This window comes from Nipponia nippon, unplaced genomic scaffold, assembly GCF_047370975.1.
Source record: "Nipponia nippon isolate SJK-2023a ecotype South Korea unplaced genomic scaffold, ASM4737097v1 scaffold_6, whole genome shotgun sequence".
Classification (NCBI taxonomy): Eukaryota; Metazoa; Chordata; class Aves; order Pelecaniformes; family Threskiornithidae; genus Nipponia; species Nipponia nippon.
Genome location: NW_028262380.1, coordinates 65,157,604 through 65,179,779, shown reverse-complemented (window position 1 = coordinate 65,179,779; position 22,176 = coordinate 65,157,604). Strand labels below are relative to the sequence as shown.

The 22,176-nt window shown below is 38.9% G+C and overlaps 1 protein-coding gene across 9 annotated transcripts; it reads left to right on the top strand.

Annotated features, from left to right (window-relative positions):
• The first annotated feature begins 51 nt into the window (after nucleotides 1-51).
• Nucleotides 52-16,715, top strand: HELQ (helicase, POLQ like). 9 transcript variants are annotated; one of them, XM_087737354.1, is made up of 18 exons: nucleotides 52-429; nucleotides 840-1,573; nucleotides 1,915-2,093; nucleotides 2,652-2,852; nucleotides 3,924-3,996; nucleotides 4,472-4,569; nucleotides 5,153-5,251; nucleotides 5,973-6,118; nucleotides 7,148-7,261; nucleotides 8,301-8,442; nucleotides 8,742-8,846; nucleotides 9,361-9,580; nucleotides 10,168-10,325; nucleotides 11,229-11,327; nucleotides 11,614-11,787; nucleotides 12,414-12,527; nucleotides 14,733-14,867; nucleotides 16,510-16,715. In XM_087737354.1, exons 1-18 carry the CDS (start codon nucleotides 59-61, stop codon nucleotides 16,594-16,596), a joined length of 3,249 nt encoding a protein of 1,082 aa, XP_087593480.1. In that variant the 5' UTR covers nucleotides 52-58; the 3' UTR covers nucleotides 16,597-16,715. The 9 variants fall into 9 exon arrangements, 7 of the variants coding, with proteins under 7 accessions (XP_087593480.1, XP_087593478.1, XP_087593477.1 ...); XM_087737352.1 differs by having other exon boundaries at nucleotides 7,031-7,261; XM_087737351.1 differs by having other exon boundaries at nucleotides 7,022-7,261.
• Nucleotides 16,716-22,176: the final 5,461 nt, after the last annotated feature.

Below are 22,176 nucleotides of genomic sequence, written 5' to 3'. Positions count from 1 at the left end.
TGGCCAATGGCGTGGCGGCCTGCCCTGCTTGAGGCGGGCGATTGGCCGCTGCCCGCTCATGCGGCCTTCGCTTCAGTCACTGGTTGACGGAAGTGATGCGGCGGGAGCCGCTGCTGCGTCTCCGCTCCCCTCATGGCGGTCCCGTCTCCCGCCGGCGGTTCGGCCGCCTCTCGCCGTGCCCTGCCGCGGCCCTGACGGTCCCCGTACCGCCTCCCCGCAGCCCCGGTCGCAGGGTGGAGGCCGATACCCCCCGCCCGACTCCGCGGGCCGGCGGCGATGGCTGAGCCCGGTCCCGCGGTGCGGAGGAAGAGCCGCCCCGGCTCTGTCCGCAAGCGGAGCCGGGCCCCGGCGCAGCCGAGCCCCGTCAGCTCGCCCGTGGCTCCCAAGAGACGGAGCTCCGGTGGCGAGGAGCCCCCGGCGGAGACGCCGGTAGGGGGATGGCGGGGTGCGGGCAGGCGCCTGGGCTGGGCGTCGAGGCGGGGGGGCTCCGCCCGGGAGGGTGGCCCGGCCCGAGCCTGCCTGGCGTTCATCGGGGAGGGCCTTGCTTTGTACGAGAGGGGGAGCGTTTGGCTTTAACTTTAAAAAAAATTCATCGCTCCCAAGTAGCTATGCAGGCAGCATGTCTACTTGTAGGCTGAGTGTCACTGAGTTAAAGCATGCATTCCTTTAGAAGTCAAGCTAGGTTTTCCTCACAAACAGCATCAGAAAAACACTTAACTTTCTTGTTACGTTGGTGAAGACTTAAATGACTTGCATCTCATGTGCATGCTGTACAAATCAGGCTGCTGCCCTTGGTGTTACTTTGGAATATTAATACTTGTTGTGTTTTTACAGTGTAGCAATGATAGTGAAGAAGATATGTTTGGCGACTATGACAGCTTTTATGGAAGTGATTCTTTGCTAGCTCAAGTTGATGATATAGAGCACAAATACCTGCAGGATAAAAGTATGGATGTTAAAGCAGCTGGAGAAGTCATACTTGGGAATCTTCAGCCAGGAACTCACCAGAAAAAAAAAGATAATTTTTCTACTTCAGAAAATACGGTTGTCCTTCAAGCTGACAAAGAGGATGCTTTCCAAATGAATGAAAGTGACATGGTGGATAGCAATCAAGAACCAACTGAATCTATTTTAGATGACTTGCCATCATCACAACTTTTGTATTTTGAGAAAACGGATGAACTTTCTTCTGGTTCTAGAACATCTCCGGTCTCAGAAAGGAGGAGTAAAGGTGTGACTTCTTCCTCAGACAAAATCAGGAGTCCATCATCTTTTTGTCCTGATGCTGAACACAGGAGCAGACCTACTGACTTTTCCTCAGACTCCAAGTGTGATTTATTTAAAACTGAGAGTCTTAAAGATCATCTGAAAAGCGCTATGACTGGAAATGCCAAAGCCCAGACTCTGCAGGTCTCTAAGACCAAGCAGCTTAAAGAAGCTCTTTTATCCGAAGAGATTTGCGTTGCTAGGAAAACTATTGAATCTTCTTATGTTGACATAGGCCCTTTTTATGGATTACCTAGCAAAGTTAAAGATCTCTTCAGACAATTTCGAGGGATTGAAACGCTTTATGGTAATGTAGCTAATGGTTTGTTGACAAAAAATTGCTAGTGAAGTGTTCCCCGTTTTACCCATTACACTGTAAAAATATTTAAGTTAGTATTTAATGTAAACCATGTTGGAAAGTGGTTGTTTTGTTTTATTAAGTGGTTATTTTGGTTTTTTAGATGGGTGGGAAAGGTTGATATGGCTTATAGAATACTTCGGAAGGCTTGATCACTGAAAGCTTTTAGCAGTTTATTGAAGAAAAACTCTCAAACACTAGGCTTAAAGTATTCTATAGGAAACGTAAGCATTTTGATATTAATTAACATGCCCCTGGGTGTTGCTAATAATTCTTTTTTAATTTTGCAGAATGGCAGCATGATTGTTTAATGTTAGAATCTCTACAGCACAGAAAGAATTTAATATACTCATTGCCAACCAGTGGTGGAAAAACACTTGTAGCTGAAATAATAATTCTCCAAGAATTACTCTGCAGGCAGAAAGATGTTCTGATGATCCTGCCATATGTTGCTATTGTCCAGGAAAAGGTCTGGATACAGTGTTTCTGATACTGCTTATCTTTTCTGATATGCCTTGTTACTTGGCTGGTTTTAACACTAATTTTAGCAAACTCCATAATTTTCATAAATATATGGTGGGAAGTGACTTCTCTTGTAAATGCTGCTCTGAGGGTGGGTAATTTTGTAATAAAACAGACTTAAATTATGAGGTGAAGATGCTGAGTTATAAAGTGAATTGTGCTGAATTTTGGAATAACAGCTTTTTGCAATGTTATGTATAGTTCTGCAGTCTTAGAGCTGTACCTGCCCAACTTGCTAAAGAAATGGTCTTTAAATAAAAACTAATATTTTTTTGATATAAAGGAAAAGCTAGTTTTGGAGAATAGATGTAACCCAAGCTTGATAATATTTGTAAACACTTCAGCTTTGCAACTGGAAAAGGTGGTCATAGCTAATAGTTTTCACTAATTCAAACAGTTGATTGTGGTGTGGGTTGGTTATATGCATGTTGAGTTCTTAAGACAGCTCTGAAACCCACAATGAGCATGAGCTTGTTCTTTAATTGATCTTTTTGTTTTTCTACAGATTAGGGGTTTATCGAGTTTTGGGATAGAATTGGGTTTCCTGGTTGAAGAATACGCAGGAAGTAAAGGAAGATTTCCACCAATCAAGAGGAGAAAAAAAAAGTCTCTTTATATTGCTACTATAGAAAAAGGACACGCTCTAGTGAACTCCTTAATTGAAACAGAAAGAATTGATGACCTCGGTCTGGTTGTAGTAGATGAGGTATGCTACAAGTTTCACTCAGATTTATAATATGCTATTTTTTGTATTTATAATAAGCAATTATTAGCAAAGAGCAGTTTTTTGATTACTTGGTTTTGCTTTGAGTGTTCATCATGAAATTATTACTACTTAACTAAGTTTTTTCTGCATTGGTACATAATTCTGTAATATTGAAAGTTATTTTTCTGTAACTGAAGCATCTGTTGCTATATCAGGACAACAGATTCTATATTGAGAGATCTACTGTGTTAGTGGTTGATGGTGAATTACTTAGCAACTACATGTCAATTAGACATCTTTAATGGATTAGAAAAAACATAAATCATTTTAACCATATGGAATCTATTTTATGAATCCCAGAACTGAGCTCCTAAATATGAAACCATGAGACTTTGTGTCTCGTATTAATAATGACTAAACGAAACACTAAAAAAAAGAAAAATATCAAGTAACATTTGACTGGGAAAATTGCCCCTTATTCTGCTTTTTAGTGGTGTGGCTGAGTTGAGCTACTAAGGGTTGATTGTGGGGTTGAATCACATGTATAACATCTAACAGGGATGTTTAACTTGTGGAGTGCTTCAGGCTGACTGACCTTACTTTAACACAGTAGCTTCTAAAGAGAAGGTGGCTTAAGGATTAACTTCAACTTTTTCTGGAAGTAGCTGGCTGCTAGAAAATTTTTTATTAACTTCCAGTGTAAGTGTTGCTTCAAACACGGTTTGTTTAAAATTGCTTTAGGCTGGTGAATACAAAGATCTCCACACTGACTGTTTACTGTCAGGAGTTAACTGTTTGTGTCAGTTATGGTCTCGTTAAATGGAAGGTAAATCTTGTTATCGATGTTTGCTCTTGGGTCTGTTTTTCCGTGATTCTTAAATGCTGTTTCAGTGAGGATGTACTTCTGGAAGGAGCTTAGCAGTCAAACTTTACCAGAGGGATATCATGAGGAAGTCTAACAAAGACATCCCTGTAATATTTGTTTAAGACTACATAATTTGGGGTTTTTTTTGTAGAAATACTCTTAACTCAGTAATATTTTTGCATTTTCTTTTTCCCTTCTGTGTACAGTTGCATATGCTTGGTGAGGGAAGTCGTGGAGCAACACTGGAAATTACCCTTGCGAAAATTCTTTACACTAGTAGTAAGTCATGGCTGCAGTTAATGTCATTAAAAAATTGTAGTGATGGCATCTCTAGAGAGAAATCGTACTTTTGCTTTCTGGATTTGTGGTGTTCTGGTTGCTTTTGAAAAACATGGCATGACTCCATGCAGTAACAGTGCTTACTCATTTAAGTGTTACAGTTGAGCCTGTCATGATGGGCTGGGTGTTTTTGAAGCTTTTTTGAAACTACTTCTCTGAGAAATCCTCAGTATTGTCATTCCATTTCTTCGTAGGGGCCCCTTAGCCATTCCAATTAAATGCTTCTATAGAGAAGGATTTCTTTTTTATGTTTACATCTCGGGTAACATTTCTTAGCTATATCCCCCTTCAAACCCGCTACTTTGGCATTTAAAAAGACTAACGATGAAGAAGCAGACTTATGAATTAAATACTGAGCAGAAGTGTTAAAAATTGTGAACACGGCAATAAATTAGTCTCAATTTCTGTTTTACAGAAAACACGCAAATCATTGGAATGAGTGCAACTTTAAATAATGTTGGAGACCTGCAGAAGTTCTTGCAAGCGGAGTACTATACTAATAATTTTAGACCGGTCTGTACACAAGATACCATAAACTAGTAAAGATGATATTTGGCTTTAAATTTGTAGCAAATCTGTTTAGGATTGTATCACAGCTCCTGTGCTTAATTTCGCGTTGCAATGTAATTTAATGCCTGCTACTGCTTGCGATTGTACCAATACAATAAATAGCACTATGCGCTTGTAAGTGCACAAATGCAAGTACCTTTATATTGTTATGTTAAGCCATTTGTGTCATTTTAACGAAACCAATTTCTAAATTACAGCTACTATGATAAATCATTACAGTTCATTTGATATAACTAGAATCTGTACTACTGGTGCTTGAATGCTGTCATGACAATGGTTTATGAATAGTTCACAGAATACAACATTTGTCATATTCTTTGTTATAATTAGACACTTTATTAAGGCAGATAATGAAAACAAAAAAAAAATCTTGATGGGGTGGAGTGTGTGCTTGCGTGCATGCAAGCATGTATATGAAACGTGATGCTTAGTAAAAAACATTAGCTGTGCATCAGTAATAGCTTAATCTTTAGAGAAGACTTGGTAATTTAACTAAAGTTTCTGTTTATGGCTGACATCTCCCTAGGTAGAATTAAAGGAATACGTAAAGATACGAGACACCATTTACGCAGTTGACAGCAAAACAGAAAATGGCTTTACTTTTTCACGTCTCCTTAATTTCAAGGTAAAACCGAACTGCTTATAGTTTCTTTGGACTATAGTTATGAAATGTGTTATTTTACACTGATTTGTTTACAGAGCTTTTACCAAAGAAATTGCTTAAACACAATAGTTCATTTGTAATACCTATGAGAAAGAAAATGGTAGGCTTTGGAGAGGAAAAAGGGCTTTAAAATACTGAACGCTTAACTTGATTTTCACTTCTTTACTGCCCTTTAAGGTAGAGGTTTCGTCAGTGTTTTGATGTGTGAAGAGCAATGGGTTTGAGTGTTCCAAATTCCCTATGCTTTATATTTTTGGGTAGATTTTCTCAACAGTTGATCACTCTTAGACGATACTGAACTAAGACATCTTTTTTTGGTTTTTGTCAGCTTATTACTGCCTTGTAGGCATTCGTTTCAACCTTTAAAAAGAAAACTGTGTGTTATGGTAGACTGCCAGTAGCACAAGTAACATCACTACGGTGTTGCTAAAAGAAATTGAAGTATTAAGGGGCGAAAGCCAAGCATTTGATTCTTACATCTATGTATCCCTCAGGTCAAGCTAGGCGTATTAAATTCTTTCAAGTGAGGATCCGGGAGAAAAGCTTATCCTACAACTTCTTGCAATTATGTCATGTTAAAGCAAATGGGAATATTCTAGTGAAGGCTGAGAACAAGTATTGAATGCTTAGTTTATGACTTAATTTCTAAGTTTAAACATTTGTCAATCTGTGTTTATGATAGTATTCTAGTAATCTGGAGAAAGCAGATCCTGACCACATCATTGCACTGGTTACTGAAGTTATTCCTAAGTATTCCTGCCTAATCTTTTGTCCCACTAAAAAGAATTGTGAAAATGTGGCTTCAATGGTGTGCAAGTACCTCAAGAAGTGAGTTTGTCACGATTTTTTTAATTATATATGGAATAATTGGTCAGAACTTAGGATTTCTCTTCACTAGTTTGCAAGTGACTTTCCCTGGTGATCAGAAATATATACTTTGAATATGGAATCATGTAAAGTTGCTGACTGCATAAATTATAGCAAACTGTTCAAGGCTCATTAAACAAGTGTTTTGCAAAAAAAAAATCCTTATTTTGTAAACAAACTAGTTGAAAAAATGGTTATTAGAGGCCAAATAATAAATAAAAAAGGGAAAAGCATACTAAATTAATCTCTTCTTGTGTCCCTTTGGCACTGGTCTCTGCAAGCTTAGGAAACAAACATTTTCTCTATAGCCCAGTATTTGGTCATGTATGTTACTAGCTGATTGAGTCTCTCTGCTCCATACCTACTTTGTGAATGTAAGTTGTAAAATCTAAACTAGGCTTTGTTGATAAAGAAAAGAAAGTAAGACTTACATTTGGTTTCATTTAAATGTGATTTGATCAGCCCATAATGGTCTAGCAAAGTTAAATTTTATGTTGAAAGAAATTATATTAAAATAAACAAAACCCCTCCCTTGCTATCAAAATTGAAACCATTTTTGATGTACCTATAATCTTCGCTATGAGCTGATACTGGCCCTATTTCCTTTCTTCGGTGCGCTCGATACCCACACCCAGTCAGTATTTGGTCCCTTCTGTACCTGTGCTTAAAAACAAGAAAAGAGTTCTATTGCAACTTAATCAGTCTCCTGTGTATTGCTATTTTAAAGTTACTGGAAATAACTGTTTTTCCAACCTAGATGTTAGAAGAATGGATAATGAAAGAAATAGACATAAGCATGTCTCTTGATTCTTTAAATAGTTAATGATTGATCAAAGTCTAAAGAAATGCTTTTACTGCTCTAAGAGAATTTAGAGCTCACAGGGAGAAAGAGAAACAAGACCTCATCAAGAACCTAAAGAGTATTGGAAATGGAAGTGTCTGTCCTGTTCTGAAGCAAACAATCCCTTTTGGTATTGCCTATCACCATAGTGGCCTTACAAATGATGAAAGAAAAAGCATAGAGGAAGCATATTCTACAGGTGTCCTGTGTCTGCTTGCTTGCACAGCTACTTTAGCTGCTGGAGTTAACCTGCCAGCTAGAAGGTTAGTGACTGAAACGTATTTCATTGTTGCATTGATTTTTGCTTTGTCAAAAAACCTGCTTTAATAAGTTGGAAATATCGGTGCTATTTAAAGTATGTTTCTGCTTTTACTAGCAAATCGGAAGCGTAAGGAATTTTGTGTTCAACTCGGGACGCAAGACTGCAGTGTTTTTACATAGGAAATGTGAATCAGTAGCAAGTCCCTCAGAATGCAAAGCTGAAGAGCACTTACCTAAATGGAATAAGGAAATTTTAATAAATAGAGGAAATGCTTCAGTATTTCAGTAATGTTATCCAGAAGAATAAGGAATTCATGGTGATTTCTTTAGATATTGTCCTAAGAACAGCATTTAAAATTGTAACAAAAAACAAAACAAAACAACACCAAAACCCAACAAAAAACCCCCCAAAACAACAACAAAAATAACCCAAAAAACCAAAACACAGAACAAACCCCGCCAACATAAAAAACAAAAAAACAACAAAAAAACCCAAACACCTTTTCTAAGGAGATATAGTTTGAATATGTTTCAACACAAAAATATGTTTTCTTATGCAAGTGCTGGTAAGTGATGATATGCTGGTAAGTGATGATACGGCTGCCGCACTGTGTATGACCAAAGACTCTTAAGAATCCAATTTTGTGTGCATGTATGTTGGAATAACACATCTGCGGGGAGAAAAAAAATTCAGACAGACAGGTGGTGTCTTTCTAGCATAGCTAATGTATGCTCAGTGTTACTTATGTTTTTTAGCAGGGTTTATTTTGTCTGAGTGACTTTTCACTCTTAATCTCAGGCCTTTGAGTGCATGTAAAGACTAGTTCCAATGTTTCTGCAAAACATAAATATGGCTTATCATTCAATAACCTTAAATTGTTAAATGTTTTCCTGGTTGATTTATACATCTGTTCAAACAGGTGCATTTGATTTTTATTAGTTACTAAGCAAGGGGCATGTATAAAGAATGCATTTGTAACATTTTATTGCTGCTTTAGTAATTTTAATATAAAGCATAACTTACTAAAGACTTCTTTACAGGGTTATTCTCAGAGCTCCTTATGTTGCTAATGACTTCCTGAAGAAGAACCAGTACAAACAAATGATTGGCAGAGCTGGTCGAGCTGGTATTGACAGTGCTGGAGAAAGTATTCTCATAGCGCAAGAAAAAGACAAACACTTGGTAATTTTTACGTAGCTATTGGTAGTTTAAATTATTGGATTAAGCTGGTGGGATAAACAGGAGGAGCTGAGCTGCCTGGCTTAATTTTTGTTCACTTCTTAATGTTGCAGATACTTGACTTACGTAATAATACCTATAAACTTACCTTTATGTGGTTTGTTTTCAGACGTGAACTGTAAACCTTAGATGTCTACGCTTATTCTCTTTATAAGCTGAATCATGTGTATCAGTATTTTTAAAAGTGTAAAACTAATGCATAAATATTTTCCCTGAACTAATATATTTCTTGCTCTTCTTAGGTTCAGCTTTTAGTTAACAGTCCTTTGGAGAATTGTTACAGCAATCTTCTGCTGGAGTTGACCAAGGGAATGCAGAGCCTGTTGTTATCTTTGGTTGGACTGAAGGTATCAGTTAACTCTTCTCTGTGAGTAACTTAAGTGCTTGGGAATGCAAAGAAAATCTTATCTGTTGATTCTATAGAAAAACCAGCCTTTTTAAACAGGTTGGCTTACAAGTTCAGAACAGCTTCTAATCAGATAAGAAAGACAAAGTTTTGGTTAGTCTTTTTAATTCAGTTATCAAGTAATCACATAACATGACAATTTCCTTATGTGTAAAAGTCAAAGTTATATCTACCTTATGATACATTACAGTATTAATAATATTTCCGATGATTCAAAATACAAATGGAAACAGTGGAAACAAATTAACATGATGCAGTAGTTAGAATAATAGAACAGACCCATCAGATCCATCGTACTGTCTATCATTCGATTTGTTGTCATGTATTTCTGTAGAAACACATTAACAGGATATCAAACTGCTTCTCTGTTCGGTAAATTTTTTCATATACCTTATGAAATGTGTTATGTGAAATGGCACCTTTAAACATGCTAATCGCTTGCAAAACTGATGCAGATAGCAGTTACCCATGAGGAAGTCGACAATTTTATGTGCAGTACATTGCTGGGTGTTCAGCAGCAGCTGCTGTCTAAAGAGAAGAGCCTCTCGGAAATAATTAAAGATGGGCTAGAAAACCTAATAGAAAAAGGACTCCTAAAAGGAAGAATATCTGAGAAGGACCACAATTCAAAATGTACGCTAACAATCACACCGTTGGGTAAAGCTACATATAAAGGTAAGATTTTTTTTTTTTAGTCTTATTATAAACTTTGTTTCAGCAAACCCTTTCATCTCAGCCTTGTCTCAATTCAATATGTTTTCCCATTTTCTGTCCAAAACTGCAATGAAAAATAAGTTGTAGAGAGACAGTTTTGATTAAGTTTCCCTTAAGAGGGAAAGGAATCATATGAGATGTAGACCAATTGTAATAAAGAGACTATGTCAGGAAGTTCTGATTTCCTGCCATAGCGTAAAGATATGGGGTGTGGAATGCAATTGGAATAGGATGAATCTCTGACAGATTCCTTCAATCTACAAGATTGTTCCAGGATTTCATTAAAGCCAAGGCAATTCACAAACACTCCAAAACCACACACAGAATGGACATACATGGAAATATTTATGACTGCCTTTCCTCAGTTCCGTTTCACTGCTCATTTTAGGTTAGAGCAATTATTCAGGTTACAGTTATTTCTCTTCAGTTCAGATGGCCTAACAGGCTTTTGTGGAAGATAAAGGAAATACTGACTCTTATGTTAACATCTGTTACACTTAACTCCGTATGTCTGTTTAAAATTGCAATACATTGTGTGCTTATTATAGGGTCTATAGACTTGGCATACTGCAATCTTCTTTACAGAGAATTGAAGAAGGGTTTGGAAGGGCTGATTCTTGAGAGCAATCTTCATCTTCTATATCTGGCAACTCCATATGATATGACTTCTAACTGTAGCCCAGATTGGATGATATACTTGAGACAGGTGAGAATTTACTAGCAAAGATGCATTGGGGCGTGTAGTAATCCTGCTCATTAAATTTTAAGTAAGTTTATACACATAGGAAATGTAGATAGTGGGGTAATGATTTGATAAAAAGTTAAGATATGGTATTGTGTTTTCAGTCACAGGGCGGGAGTGCTTTCCTGTATTGCATAAAAACCTAAGTTCTCTTTTGCATCTACAATATTTGACCCTGTTTGGGGGAAACTGTGGCATGAAACACATCTCTTGAGTTGCCAGTACTCCAAATCCTGACTCTAACCTTGGTGCTAGCCTTGCCATCACCAGAGTCTGGTTAATTTTAAACAAGACTTTCCTATAAACTACATCATTGTAGTCTTGCAAGAAAACCACTATTAAATTAATCAAGAGCCATGTTTACCTTCTGATGCTCGTTCATTTAATCTGTAGTTTAGGGAGCAAAATCCACTAGAGAATGTTAAGTCTTAATCTTTGTTTGATATCTGAGTCTAATGCTTAACTCCAGCCATGATTGCAAGTATTATGTTGTGACCGATACCTTCCAACAGGCTACTATGCTCATGTCAGCCTTAGCAGCACAGGCCTTGTCCTAGTCTTGCACACTCTGTAAGATCCACCCATAATTCAACTACTCCCTTTTCTGTAAAGTGTTGTATACTAGGGGTAGCACTAAAATCTATTTAATTTTGTTAAAATGTGGCATTCGGAGATGAACAGTTACAAACAAGTAGGCAAAGGAGCTGCAGATCTGACTGTGTCTAGTGACTATAGTACTAGTCTAGTGACTAAGTACTATACAGAAATATTGAAAAACATTGTTTCACTTTGATTAATAGACTTGTGTTTTCTGTAATATTAAGAGAACTAAATATCTGAAAATTCTTTATAAAAATCTTATTTTAGTTCAACCAGCTAAGTGCAGCAGAGCAAAAAGTAGCGGATATTGTGGGAGTACCTGAAAGCTTTATTACAAAAAAGGCTTCTGGTCAAGCCATCAGAAAGGTAGGCTGGAGACTTCTCGTACCTAAGATGACAGTTTAGTCCTTTCATTTGATTATTTACACATTCTAGATTATTTTTCTGCTAGTGTTCTTTATTACTGTTCCACTTATTAAGGTTATTTTAACCTCATTGGTTGGTTTTCTTAATGTTGTTTAGTGTCTTTGGGTATAATATAGACATGTTTTCTAGATGCGAAGGAGTAGAGATGAAAAGAATTTCCTTGTAGCAGTAACAGAATATCTTGAATTTGATATTGGCTCTGAATTCTAACTTGCTTTATTCCTAGAATGTGGACAGCGCTGTGGTAAACAGGCTCTACCTGTCATTTGTCCTTTATACCCTACTGAAAGAGACCAATATATGGAGCGTTTCAGAGAAATTTAATATGTCCCGAGGATATGTGCAAAATCTCCTTAATTCTGCTGCCTCATTTGCCTCCTGTGTTCTACATTTCTGTGAGGTAGTGTGTTAAATGAATTCCAATAAATTCTTTGCGATTAGTTTTGCAAAATCTGGAGTTTCGTTCTCTTACATTAGACCTGAATGCAGGTGTTGTATTTCACCTTTCCTGTCCTAAAACTGTTTTTTCACCTTTCCTGTTCAAAATTATTTTTCCTGTTCAGAAAAGCATGCTAGTACAGCGATATATCTTGGATTAAAAGTAAGCTTTATGCACTGAGAATGAAAATATACAAACCGTACAGGGCATTGATCAGTGTCAGTGCTGTTGGTGAAATAGTTGACAATTTTACCTTTCTCTTGGAAGTAAGTCCATCTGGTTGTGGAATGTCATCTCGGGAAAACAGCTGACTCAGCTTGTTCTCTTGGATTTTTTTTTTCCTCTATTGAAATAACGCATTGCTTATCCTTCAGAACTGCCCCAGCTTTGGGATGTTCAGCTGAAGAGTGCATACAGCTGAAGAGTGATTACAACTCTACAACTAGCTGAAAGGATAACTAGAAATAATAGTGCTTCCCCTGTCTAAAAGCCAAATATATGCTTGTTGCCGTAGCAGAGCTCTTATCAGTCACACCCCCCAAATATAGAACTTAGGATCTGATTTTTAGTGATCTTTCTCTCTGCAGGAATTGGAAGAATTCTGGGTTTATAAAGCCTTGCTGACAGAACTTACCAAGCGGTTGACATACTGTGTTAAGACAGAGCTCATCCCTCTGATGGAGGTAGCAGGGGTTCTAGAGGTTAGTAAACCTGGCTTTGTGAGATTTTTCAATGTAAACTTGTACGCTAAACGTTACTGTGCCTTTCAAGTATATGTGGAAGACCAAGCTATTTTTTTATTGAGGATTTGGCTTAGTGCAGATATCCCACAACAGTCCTAGAGGTTGGGGAAAAAGTGGTCGGTTGAGGAAATGTGAGCTGGAGCCAATGATGTTTTTCTTCTGGCTGCTACCACAGCAACAGTGAAAATGCTGTATTTGGACAACAATTTAGCTGTATACTCAGTTGGAAAACAGAGTCCAGGTTTCTTTTGTGGTAAGGATTCTTCAGTTCATGGGAGTAAAGAGGAGGAAGAATTTACATATTTAGTTAAGTTAGAAGATCCCCACAGAAATATGTGAAGTCCTATTGGGAACTTAGGCTTTTACAACCAGTGCTGCATGTATTTTAAATAAGAAACTTAACTGGCCTCTGAATCAAAGATTCCTATTACAGCAGAAAATCTTTTGAGGCTTCAATGCAAGGTTATAAGTAATCTGATAATAAATAAAAGTAAGGAAATAAGTAAAACTGGACCTCTTTGCAAAATGATCTAATCTGCCTGTCCAGCCTATTGTAGAATCCAGTTTGTTAGCAAACCATTGAATTTAATGGTGGTAAGGTTTTATTTTGAAAAGCTAAACAATGATGAAGACTAATTTTTTTTTGTATATATCAAATTTTCTGAATTGGATGCAAAAGGTAAGTAGTCTTTTTTTCATGGCTCACTCCATATGGCAGCATTTCTGTGTAAGGGCAAAAGCAGCCTGGATGGCATGATTCTGCTGAAGGTGTATTTTAAAGGTGACTCTTCAAAATTATTGCTGTAGCCAAGGTACTTCTGCACTGGAGTTAAAACTATACTGACAGCTGGTATTTGTAGCAGGTAGGCTGTCATCTTGAACAGATGTGATTTGCTTAGATTTCTGTGGAGGAAATTATAAAATCAGTCTTAAGGTTACTGTAGTGAAAGAAAATTATTTTCTGCACATTTACTTGCACAGCTTTCAAAGGGCAATCTAAAAACCTTTTCATGAGATTTAAGTCATTAGTGGGGAAGGATTCTGCGTCATCCGTCATACTGTGCGTATAACAGCCAAACAGAGCACAGAAAATATTTGCTGGCAATTAGTGGTTATTTTTGGTGAAATTAATGACACCTACTTCACATCAATGAACACGCATAGTCCTCAGTTGCCATGGAGGAAGACAGTATTTTGTAAGCCGTTATCTGTTGGATGCTAAAAAAACCCCACATATGCCATCCAATAAATGTCTTTCTATTTCTTGTTGTCTTTAAAAGAGGTGAGGGGAAAAAAAAACCAAAAGGTAATTGACTAAATGTTTTGGAGGTGTAACATTTGTTGATCAAATGGGTATTAGTTCATAACTCAGGATACTAAAGCCTTGGGTATACTAAATTACTTCACTACTAGTGTAGAAATGCATTTTAATTTAAACTTTGTAAAGTTATAGCAGTATTTGTTTTGCAAAAGAAATGTTTTCCCAGAGACTCTCTGTTAAGCAAATACTGCTTGGCTACCTTACATAGCAACAGGATCAAACCAAGAGAAGCAGATAACGCACACCCCCTTACACTGGTGATAATCAAATCCCGGATAATCTCTCCGGTGATGCGTATCTCTCCATAGCTCACAGCCATGACTTTGGACAAAGCTAGAGAAATAAAAAAGATACCATGATACGAAACGAAAAATTATTTATAAGCTTGAAGCAGGAAAGTATAGCCTTTTCTGGAATTTTGTGAAAGCTCTGTTCTGTGAAAATTCTGTGAAAAAAAAAAAATTGGGATAAAATCAGCCCTCCTTTCACTTGGACACCTCCAAAGAATGTGAGAGAGTCATTCCTGTCCGTGACAGTGAATGCAGAAAACATGGTAACAAAAGAGGATGGCAGAGTCAGTTATCATCTAGGCTCAGAGAAAATAATGATGAATGGGTTCCTAAGAGCTGGGTAAGATTATATGGGGAGGGAGATCTTAGCGGTAAAGCTGTATTTTTGGGGAGTAAAGATTCTCAGTGTGTATTCATGTTCTTAGAAAGATAAATCAAAGAGAATTGGATTGATACGCAAAGATGAAGTCTTTGAGGCTGGTGCAGAGATTGGCACTTGATGCTAATTCCTGTTGCCTGTTCTAATAATCTAACACAATTTTGGACTTGCAGGCACGAGCAAAACAGCTTTATAATGCAGGATACAAAACTTTAGCACACTTGGCTAATGCAAATCCAGAAACTCTGGTCAAGATGATTGAGCACTTGTCACGACGTCAAGCCAAACAAATTGTTTCATCTGCACAGGTAAGTTAGAAACAAAGTTATACCTGCTTCAGAACTACAATATGTCAAAAGTGGATGTCTGAATGACATTAGAAGTGAAGGATTCGGTTTACTAGTGAAGGCATTAGTGGATATTTGTGATCCAAATACTGACCTGTATTAAGAATATATTGAAATATTTTCCTGACAATATGGTTTATCTAAGGTGGTTAAGAGTAATGAATTGAGCAATTGCTGACCTTCGTGCTCCCGAATGATAGGCAAACTTAAGCTTTCCTTAAAACAATTTGTTATATACAGGATAGTGGAAAGTTGTGCTCTTTTTCAGAGGGAAAGCAAAGGGCAAAAATATTTGACAGCTTGTCTGATGAAATGCGGGAACTAAATGTCTCTGTGCTGAGTCGTCATAACCAAAAATGCTTGATTCTGCCAATACCTCAGGACTTACCTTACAGAAATTCTAGTGGTAGTTGTGATAAAAGGACAGGATTTTCAGGACTGTAGAAATGGGAACGAACAAGGTATAGGGTTAACCTCAGCTATTTAGGTTGCTTTTGTCATGCCCTGTTATTCTTTCCTTTCTGATTGTTTTCCATTTTGAATATGTATCATGAGAAGGGCCTTCACTTAATATCTGTCTCTAAGGCCCACATAAATAATCCAAGGGAAAGGATCGGTAACAAACGTTGAGTTGTGCCTAAACAAAAAATACAGAAAGTATTTTATTTATCAAGTGCTAGTGTTTTCTCTCCTCAGTCTTCATTAATCATCTGCTGTTGCAATGGCATCGGCTTCATGTTTGATTCTGCTAAAATAGCAAGCTTTTGGTAAAGTAAGGGAATGCCTAGAATAAATGAATGGGTGGTTGGTGTAAAAATGATGCAGTCAGTAACGAAGTCTTGGTTTGTATATTCTCACAGAGTAAAAGTACTAACTTTGGGGTTCGTGTGCTTGAAAAAAGGTCATGGCCATTTAATGTTGTAGGCTCCTTACTGCTTTTTTTTGCTGCTGTGTGAGCCAAAAGAAAAAGATATATGCAGATTCCTGATCTACATCAGTGTCAAATCCAGCAATCTAGCTTACTGTCATGCTCAGATATTAAACCGATGGAGTTTTCTCTAACTGGGAAGTTAGAAGACTGCTTGCGTGTGTTATGCTACACGTGCTACTGGGGGACTGTTCTGCTCCCAACTGCCAAGCTAATATCAGGCGTCCTATACATCTGGTGTAAAATGCTGTAGTAAGAAATGTTGTATAAAGCAAGAAATTGGCAACTTGGCAAGCAGAACTTACAAACGTTTATTCCAACATAGACAATAAATGTTTAAGGTTAAAAATGCTCTTGTTAACAGTTCTAGACAAAACTGTTCTGTTAAATTTTGTGTATTATGTGATGACAGAACTGAGAAAAACCAACTGTGTACTGTATGAATTTTTGTGTTGGTGTTTTTCATATGGGCATACACTAAACAGTAAAAACTGTTGGTAGTAGTACTTGTGAAAATGTTAGTCCTTTGAGGCAAAGGTACTGTGGCCCTGTGAGCAGCAGCAGAAGTCTTTTACAGACCAGATGCAAGTTTGGAAAGAAACATTGGTGTTTTAACCTGTCTAACAGTTATAGCTAACGCTTGTATTCATTTTCTAATTTTTTTTTCCATTACAGATGCTGCTGAGTGAAAAAGCTGAGGCTTTACAAGAAGAAGTTGAAGAACTCTTAAAAGTGCCTACAGATATCCCAGGGACCTACTGACCAACTGTCATGAAGAAAAAATCATGAATCCATAAATTGGGATATTTTTAAATTTTTAACTTTCCTGTGTAAAACTGCTGTAATTATAATAAATATTTAATGTCTTTTGTATACCTCAATTTTGTGTGAGTTCCGAGTTAAGAGTGTTTCTTGGAAAGTTGACTTCATTTGAAGGTTTTGATTATGAACCTCTTGAGCCATAGGCTAGAATCAAAAGATGTGATCTTAATTCATTCCTGTTGTTAGACATAGCCCTAGGAGTGCTTTGGGAACTGGACTAACTGCCTGGGGTGTACTTCCACCTAGAGTTTAGGTTCATAGCTGACTTAAATAATGCCTTTACATTGGATATTCCTTTTAGGACACATGTGCTTGAGTGAGCTACTCCAAAATTCCTACTTGCAGGAATCTCTGTACTCTAGGTGTAGCTAATAGAAGGAGAGAAACAGAATCGCAATTCATAACAAAGAAGTTGTCCCGGAGTTGTGTAAGAAACTGTAAATGATGCCTAGTTTAAGCCTCGTTAAACGATGCAAATATCAAATTCGTATTCAGCCCCTGGCAGTTCCCCGAGAGAGAATTCTTTCAGGATGTTTCTGTAGCAGTTTTCCAAACAGAAAGTTTACATTTTTTTGTATGTTTTGAAATTTCTTGCTTAAATGTGAAGACTAATAAAGACTAACGCAGGCTTGAAGAACTGATTTTCGAGAAGCCATATCAAGTTCTGAGACTCCGTGGGCGTGTGTCAGTCACACCCGTTAGGATTTTTAAAGGGATCTGAACCAGATTTGCCCCAGCAAAGTTAGGCTTCAATGAAAGTAGTTTTGAATATGCCTGAAACTTCTTCAGTTGTGATACAGTGAACTCCTTTTCGAGGCTGGTACGTAGCACATAATGTTAGAGCACTGCATGTTAAGCAGAAGTTGAAAGCTGTGACAGACTGCTGGGTTAAATCAGGGTAGCCAGTACACTGACGCACTTAAATATGGCATTTTTGTTGAAAATCAGTTGTCCCTTCGCAGTAAAGTAAGATACACCTTAGTTAAACTGTCCTTTTTATTCAACTTAGGTTAATTATGTTGGGATTCTAGAGGAATGTTTTTAAATCCAGTGGGGTGGTTACAGGTTGAACACTTGACTGAAAGGGGTGATGGTGAAAAACTCATGAAAAGGCTAGTATTGTACTGCTCGTTTTGTTGTTGCGTTAGAGGAAATCATAGGCAGCAATTAAATAAATTCTTTATGAGCCTTCATTTAGCAGAAACATGCCTCTAAGGTCATAATTATGATACTTCATAGTGGCTTACAAAGTTTGGATAAGTGAAATATTTGAGTGCATTCAGTATTAAACCAGGTCAAGAATTTAAAACCAGAATGTTTCAGAGGCAGCATGGTAGGCAGGGAGGTGATAGTGCCCCTGTACTCGGCACTGGTGAGGCCGCACCTCGAGTGCTGTGTTCAGTTTTGGGCCCCTCCCTACAAGAAGGACATGGAGGGGCTGGAGCGTGTCCAGAGGAGGGCAACGAAGCTGGGGAAGGGTCTGGAGCACAAGTCTTGTGAGGAGTGGCTGAGGGAGCTGGGGTTGTTTAGTCTGGAGAAGAGGAGGCTGAGGGGAGACCTTATTGCTCTCTACAACTGCTTGAAAGGAGGTTGTAGCAGGGTGGGGGTCGGTCTCTTCTCCCTAGTGACAAGTGATAGGATGAGAGGAAACAGCCTCAAGCTGCGCCAGGGGAAGTTTAGATTGGATATTAGGAAAAACTTCTTCACCAAAAGGGTGGTCAAGCATTGGACCAGGCTGCCCAGGGAAGTGGTTGAGTCCCCATCCCTGGAGGTATTTAAAAGACGGGTAGACGTGGTGCTTGAGGACATGGTTTAGTGGTGGACTTGGCAGTGCTGGGTTGACGGTTGGACTCAATGATCTTAAGGGTCTTTTCCAACTTTAACGATTCCGTGATTCTGTGATTCATTTACACTGCTAGATTCAGCGTCTGTAGGGGAATCCTGTTACTGATACTTCAGTGCCTAAGGCACAAATGGTTTTGGAAACATAAGAAAATGTTAAGTTGGCTCTAACAATAAGGTATAATTGTCCCTCAAGTGCAGAAGCAATATTTGCCATAACTTGAGGTTGTCTAACTCTGTCTCTTAATGCCTTGCCCTTTAAATTGAGATATATTTTTGACCAAATGATAGATAATATTAAATTCTCTATTGGTTTATTTGTGTTATCTTCAAAAGACAGATGATGCTCACTGCAGCATAAATGTGAATACATATCTAAGCGGTCGATGTAGCATGCGTGTAGGAAAATTCATGATGCCTGTAAGGCCTAACCAGTTGCTCTAAAGGTTTATTGGTGCTTGATGATGTTCCTCCAAAGTCTGAAACAGTCTTGCATGGATTTGGGGGGAAAAAAAACAGAGCAAATTACTGTAAAATTATTCACTCCAAGTACTGAGTTGTTGCAATAACTGATGTTGTGGAAATAATCAATTAATTGCTACGTTAGCTACAGGAGTAGTTAATGAGTCATTAACCTCTGTCACAATACTTTCCATGATATTTGTACTTGTATGCTAATTTAAAAAGTGTGCATTTTTGTTTTTATATTGTGGAGGAGAAAAAATCACGGCCCATCCTCACCCTTGTACATCACCGTAACAGCCAGCGCTGTTGCAAGATCAGGTTTTGATGTGATGCATGCTTAGGAATGAAGTCAAGTATTCCCTGCAAACGCTGGAGCCCCTTTGAAAATGGTAGCAAAAGCTGGTTTGAAAGAAGCGGGTGGTTTCAGGCCTGCATGAAGCTGGTCTGGAAAGAAAACGAGGTTGACATTTGTTGTCTCTGTGCTTTGCCAGATGGAGGAACGCAACTCCCCCAGGGCTTTCTCCGTGACCTTTGATAACGTCAGAAGTGAAATGAATGAAACTCCGTGATTTGCACTAAAGCTTTGCTATAAGTAGCTCGCCTTAGTTTTCTGAAATTGAACTTATCAAACAAGGCAGTACACATCTTTCACGTTACATTTTCTTTCTACAGTATGTGTTAATGTATGATTAAATGCTTTTCACAGAAAGCTTCTTACCTGGGCTTTTCCCCTGGGTGGAGATGGGGAAAAAAAGTACACAACAGATGCTGGTCACAGTATTTTTGCGCTGCTGGATGATGCTGAGGTGCTTCCGTGTCAAGTACAGTACTGGGCTCATAAAATGCAGTATAACGTGTGGGGGTCAGCATGGGTACGCGTTGGTTTGGTGACGTCTGCTCCGGGCGGTTGTGCTATGGGAAAGCTTGTGCTAAGGGTGGGTTCAGGATGTTTTGGAAGCAAAGATTTTTTACTTGCTTCAATGGGATGTTTAAATCCTAAAGCCTGTGTTAAAGGGGAAGAAGCAACAACGATTAGCTTATCTATGTGAAATAATGACAGATGCTTCAAATCTAAGGTAGGTCATAAAAATATGCTCTATAGGAAGCTCCTGCTAATTTCTTCGTAACCTACAGTAAATTGGATCCGAGCTATGGTGTGTGTAAGCCTCTTCAGGCTGCAACTAGTGCAGAGCAAGTGTTCTGACCACAAACCTTGGCGCGTATTTCTTACTCTTTATGCCTATTCACTTTCTAACTTGCCCGCATAGACCAGTTCTTGTGTTTGCGCGATTCCCTCCCCTTCCTTCCCCCGAGTCCCTAATTTTGTACTTCCAGGAATCCCTGCACATAACTTGCTGAAAACTGTCTCTCTGGAAGGACTAGTAAGAGGGTCAGGCTTAGGTTAACCTTTAGCTGTTAACTTTCATTGTGTGAAAGAGACCTATTGTGTTCCTGTGTTCTGGAAAGCCGCTTCCATCTGAGCCAGTCCTGCCTAGGCAGCTCTTGCTTTGTCCTTCCTTTTGAAGCTTCATTTCATCTCTTTCAGCATGGTGGTCCAGCACTGAGTATCGGTTGCAATGAGAGCCAAATATTATCACTTAAAAGCTTTGTTTTGGTTAGAAGGGAGACTGAGGGATTTTGTGGTGCTCTGTTTGGCGTGCTGGAGCTCAGCAGCTCCCGTGGTACCCGAAGTTGTCAGCTGCACACTCAGTGGAAACAAAGACTTTTAGCAATATCTATAAAGCTGTGTGCACTTCAAAGAGAACTGCTAAAAACTAGACCCGAAATGTCATTTCCATCTCTGAATAAATAGCGTGTGTGCCATCTGAAAGTCTCATAACCAGCTGGGCTCAGAAATAAAACGAGTTGGGAGCACTGAGAGCTGTGTGCTGTGTCAGGACAAGGTCTGGCTGGGCGTTTGGGAGCAGGGAGTAAGGATAGCTTACAAAAACACCTTCTTGGCATCAGCTTAGTCGTAGTTTCATCTTCCTGAGGCTTCTTATATAGAAATGTAGATTAAGTGCTACTCTGACATGGGTCAGCTCTATTCATCTGCCCAAACACTGCTATGTCACAAGAATTGTTTGCCTTTTGTACGGACAACTCTTCCCTTCTGAATTCCCTTAATATGCACAGGTAAAGCACTGTGACAGATACAGAGAGAGAGAGAGAGAGAGAGAGAGATCAGTTCTTGGTTCTTGCCCAGGAACAGCACTGGGGTCACCGTTAGCAATAGCATGGTGCCGCTGCCGTTGGACCGCTGAAATTCCTGGAAAGTTTTATTTTTAGTTCTTCCTAGTTGTAAAAACCCAGTCAGCCCAGTATGTCTGTTAATGGCATCACTGGCGTGGGAGAAGCAGAATTGCCTCGTAGGAGCTGCATGACCAAAGCATTTGCATACCACAAGGCAGGGGCTAGGCCTTCGTGGAGCGAGGAAGCGGGATGGGGTGCCGGTACGGAGCTGGCTTCAAACAACATGTAAGTGGGTTTAAGCCTAGTCCTGGTTCTTACGCCTTCCCCTTGTAGCTCACAGGCCATCATTCAAGTTCTGCCCTAATTTCCATGAAAATCCAAATACCTCTGTATTGAACTCCTCTACCTTGCAATATTTAAAAATGGGTATAATGCAATGTGAAAAATGCCCAGGCAAAAGCTACCAATTCCCATTTAATACCTGCAGCTCTTCCAGGTAGTAATGCTGGAAGGCGTTATTTTCCAGCTACAAGGTTTTGCAGGCTGCTAAAAGCATAGCACGGTCTACACCTTTCCTACCCACCTCTGCACACAGCGATTTAATCCAAAACGTTGCATTGACCATTTGAAATACGCACCTCGTGCCTCTGCCATGAGAGATACAGCAGAGTGGCGAGTGACTCAACGCACCTCTCTCCAAAGCAGCGCATTGAGGAAATTAAGGGAGAAGTAGTGAATTCCAACAGGGGGAAAAAAAAAAAAATAATCGTGTGCAGGCTGCATCTCACCTGATGGCTATTAACATTTTCTGTACCTGTAGTAATGACCTTAACCTGGTTTGCAGCAATTTGTCATGCACTGAGCTGCATTCTTAAATCCTTGGCTTGCTCATGGGGCTGAGTAGTTTGTGTGGTGCTGATAGACAAATTATTCCTCTGGCAGATAGTCACCCCAGTCCTTCCTGCGGGCGTGGGCATATAATTGGTGGTGTACCCCCGAAATGGGAAGCGTTACACTGAC